The sequence below is a fragment of the Tupaia chinensis genome, unplaced genomic scaffold, assembly GCF_000334495.1.
Source record: "Tupaia chinensis unplaced genomic scaffold, TupChi_1.0 Scaffold000117_2, whole genome shotgun sequence".
NCBI classification, from domain to species: Eukaryota; Metazoa; Chordata; class Mammalia; order Scandentia; family Tupaiidae; genus Tupaia; species Tupaia belangeri.
Window position 1 is genome coordinate 11,461,321 of NW_006159583.1, and position 3,884 is coordinate 11,465,204.

At 51.9% G+C, this 3,884-nt stretch overlaps 1 protein-coding gene across 1 annotated transcript in view; it reads right to left on the reverse strand.

The window, feature by feature from the left end:
• The window catches only part of PERP (p53 apoptosis effector related to PMP22), a 16,362-nt gene extending 13,467 nt beyond the window's left edge, over positions 1-2,895 (reverse strand). The window contains exon 1 of the mRNA XM_006144359.3: positions 2,545-2,895. Coding sequence (XP_006144421.1) covers positions 2,545-2,758 — 214 coding nt within the window. The 5' untranslated portion in view covers positions 2,759-2,895. The remainder of the gene's footprint in view (positions 1-2,544) is intronic.
• Between the last annotated feature and the right edge of the window lie 989 nt (positions 2,896-3,884).

Sequence of the window (3,884 nt, forward strand, 5' to 3'; positions counted from 1 at the left end):
TGTGGCGTGGCCATCCCCCCTGGGGGGTAATTTCTCACTTTCTATCTTTCTGTCTCTCTCTGTCTTTCTGGTCAGCACACATGCCCTATAGCAAAAACCTCTCCCCCACCAAAAAAAAAAAAAAAAAAAAAAATAAACCTGAATGTGCAGTCAGTTCTCTATTTTGAGACATTTTCATGAGAGCCATCAGCCATACTCCGTTACAAGACACTGCGTACTTAGACATTTGCAAGGATGTGTTAAACCGCTTACTGCATTCTACGTAATATACACCCTCATGTAAATGTATTGTTCTTAACAAAGCCACAGTGAGACTATCTGAAAATCTGTGGATTTCAGATGCCTAGATAAACTCCCTACAGTGTAGAAATACATCATTTTTACACGTGTGAGGCAAAACTAGCCACGAATCCATGCAGAAGATGGGGCAGAATTGTAATAATCTCAGAAAGTCATCTCTGATGAAGTGGCCAGAGGTGGGTCTCCCGTTCTGGCAGCCTGTCTGTTGTCTCCCAATGGCCGCCCCTTGACGGTAGATCCCGGCCTCACGATTGGATTGTAGGCTTTGGGCCACAGCCATCTCTAACGCCATTACTGACACTTAAGTATCTTCACAAAGGTAACAGAAATAACTAAATCGAGATGTCGAAGTCCCACCCATTGATGAAAACCATTTCTACGGCATCAGAAAGGTCGAACAGATTGTTCGCTCCACTTGGAAAACGGAACTTGTCCAAAGACCAATGTCTGTATCACATTGAACCATCACTACACACTGGACCGCTGTTTCCTTTGCAATGGAAAAAGTCAATGTTCTAGATTTCTAATTCTCAAAGTCAAACAAAGGAATGAACAAAACCTGCTTGCTCCCTTCTCCACACAAGGCATCGTATGGTCTGACGTTGGAAGAGCCACACCCTAGGAAGGTGAGACTCATCAAGAAAATTTAAAACGACATTGTGCGTCTTTCACAAGAGGGCTGTGGATCTGCAAGCACCCTGCAGACCAAATCGTGTCCCGGCACGGCATGGAGCCCACCAGCAGCCTGCTTCCACCCAAGACGCACTGGCCGCCTTATTTCACCCAGTGGAGGGGGACTGAGTGTTCTCGGAGACTCTATTCATCTTTGGAGTAGGATATAATGACCAGTCTCACCCGAGCAGACCTGTGAGGCCCCCTACAAGAGACTAATCACAAATGCTCGTTAACCAGAAGATACATTATTTCAAAGGAATTCATTCCCTTTACAAAGACTTGAGATCATGCAAACCTTGGCAGGCAGGTGTATAGATCTATTTTCGGAGAAGAAAAGCAGGTATTTTAAGGAAAGCAGGAATTCCCTGCCGTCTTTGCATTTATTTTATATATACCTGCCTAATGAGGACTGGGCCTCCTTCCAGTGGATTTTTCATCCTGGGAACTTCCAAGGGATTCCACAAGTTGCTGATACGGTCCCCAGGACTACAAGTAAACAGGATTTGGTCGGAAGCCCTTGATTTCTTTCTCAAGGAAAGAATCTAGTCAACAGTATTAGCAGGGATTTAAAAAACAAACAAGCAAACAAAACCAAAACAAAACAAAACAAAAAACAGGGTAGCTTTCCCCCTTTACAACCATTAAACTCAATTGGTAAGCCCTAATTGGCACTAAGCTTTTGATGAGGCTCACCCGCCCCACCCCCACGCCCACCCACCTTGCTGACCACAGCAGACTCCAGCTGCTACTCTTATCTACCCCTAGCAAGGGGAGGCGGCCCCCACCCGGAGAGGAATAAACTCAGACAAGAACGACTCCTCCCCTGTCCTGTCTGGTTCACAAGTCAGAAATCCAGGCTCCCTCCATGCCTGACAAAGAATTTTCTATCTGCGATGTATTAAATTCGTCAGCTCCCACTTCACGTCAGTGGTGGAGATGTGTTTGCTTTGTAGATTTTGAACATTTAAATAAATGTTCTAAACAGCAATGCCATACTTAAGCCAAAAGGGCACTCCCTAGGGCAAGAATGAACACGAACGAGCCTGACGCCTGACGAGAAAAATAGTAAAGTATCTACTGAAATCGTAATTGCTAAAGCTTTGCCTGAAAGGGCTTTTTTAATGGGAAAAGTTTCTTTCACTTCGAACAACATAAAGGAATCCACCAGTATTGAGAAAAGCTAGTTATTTTAATACTTTAAAAACATAAAGCAGCAGAAGAGGAGGAAGGGAAATGGAAGACTCCCATAGACCTCCAAGAAAATGTACTCTGCTTGCTGTATTTACTCATTCAAGCCTTCACAAATGGCTGAGGTCATCTTGAGCACAAAACCGATGACTCCCTGAGGTGGGAGGGGACATATTGATAGTTTTAACTATCAGTGTTTTGGGCCACTTTCTTCAGGTTTTAAGACTGACTCCCAGCTTTGGGTCGCGCGAAGCTCCTGCTGTTTCATCTAGTTCCGGTCGGATGAGTGAGCCCGCACCCACTATCCCTGATAGTTCACGCGCCGCGGCTTCCGCAGGCCGCGGCCCCGAGGGCTTCCTGGAGGCGGAGGCAGGCACTCACCATACTCCATGAGGCTCTGACAGCCATCGTCGTAGGACCCGCTGCCACCGCCTTCGTGGAAGCATCTCCACCACAGCGAGGACGTCTGGATGTGGTCACTCGACTGCAGCCAGCCGCGGCCGGCCAGCGCGATGATGTCGAAGGCGATGGCGCTGAGCAGGAGCAGGGGCAGGATCCACCTGCAGCGCTCGCAGGCCAGGCCGCAGCGCAGCATGTTGACGGTCGCGGCGCGGAGCTCAGGAGCGCGTGGGGCAGCGGGGAGGCAAAGAGTGGCCCGCGAGCGCGGGCGCTGGGACAAAAGGGAAGAGGCCGCCAGGAGGCGGCTCCCAGAGGACGCCTTCCCCAGGCTGAGGGGGCCGCGCGCTGCCCGGGGCGGCGGCGCGGCCAGGGCCCAGGCTCCGGTCACCTGCCCTGTCCCGGCCCCGGAGCCTGGGGCTCCACGTCTGCACGCTCGTGCGCATTCACCAGCTCGGTACCTACACCCCGGGTGGGGTCATGGGGCGACCCTCGACACCCCGGGGTGAGTTTCCAGCATGCGGGGCACACAGGGAACCCGCTTGGACGCCGCCCCGACCCCGCACACGGTCACTTCCGCCTGGGCCCGCCTCCGCACCTTGGACCCTGCCCCTTCGTCCCCTCCTCTGTTGACAGGCTGACTCTCGCGCCGCGCTGCGAGCTCTCAGACCAGGCTCTGGCTGGCGTCCCCGTGTGTCCCTGGTGTTGGAGCCCAAGGGGAGCTCAGTGCGTTCGATGTGTGACACCCTGAGTTTCAAAACGCTTGCCTCACCCGGCTTCGGGTAACTGGCGTGGCCCCTGCCGCGCTGATCTCTACCCGTGGAAACCCCGCTTTGCTCTTCAGTTACTAATTTTGTTTCTGCAAATAAAAATGAAGTCAGCACGCGGCAGCCTCTGCAGTGTCCCCCGCACGCCCCCCAACCCCCAACCCCCGTCTCAGTGTCCTGGGCCAGCTCGTCACTGTCCAGACTCCACGGGTGTGGCAGGGAGGGGATGGCGCTGCTAGGAGTGGCGCGAGGAGAAACCGGTTCTCAGTGTCAGGCACCACCAAGGCCTTGGGCAAATCACCAAGTGAAGGAGAGGCACTCCTCACCCTGCGCCTCCAAGGAATTCCCTCACGGTCTCCCCGGTGTCCCATTCATTAGAAAAGAAGTGGGAACACTACAGTGTCTAAAATGAGGTTCTTGGGATCCTGCGCAGAAGCCAGATCCTATTCGGCAATGCTTTGCCTTAGGCTGTTCCCTGGCAGTTTGAAGGACAAGTAAATACAGAGAAAACCCGTGTCTGACACCACAGGAATTAATTTTCCTAGGTTTCATTTTACC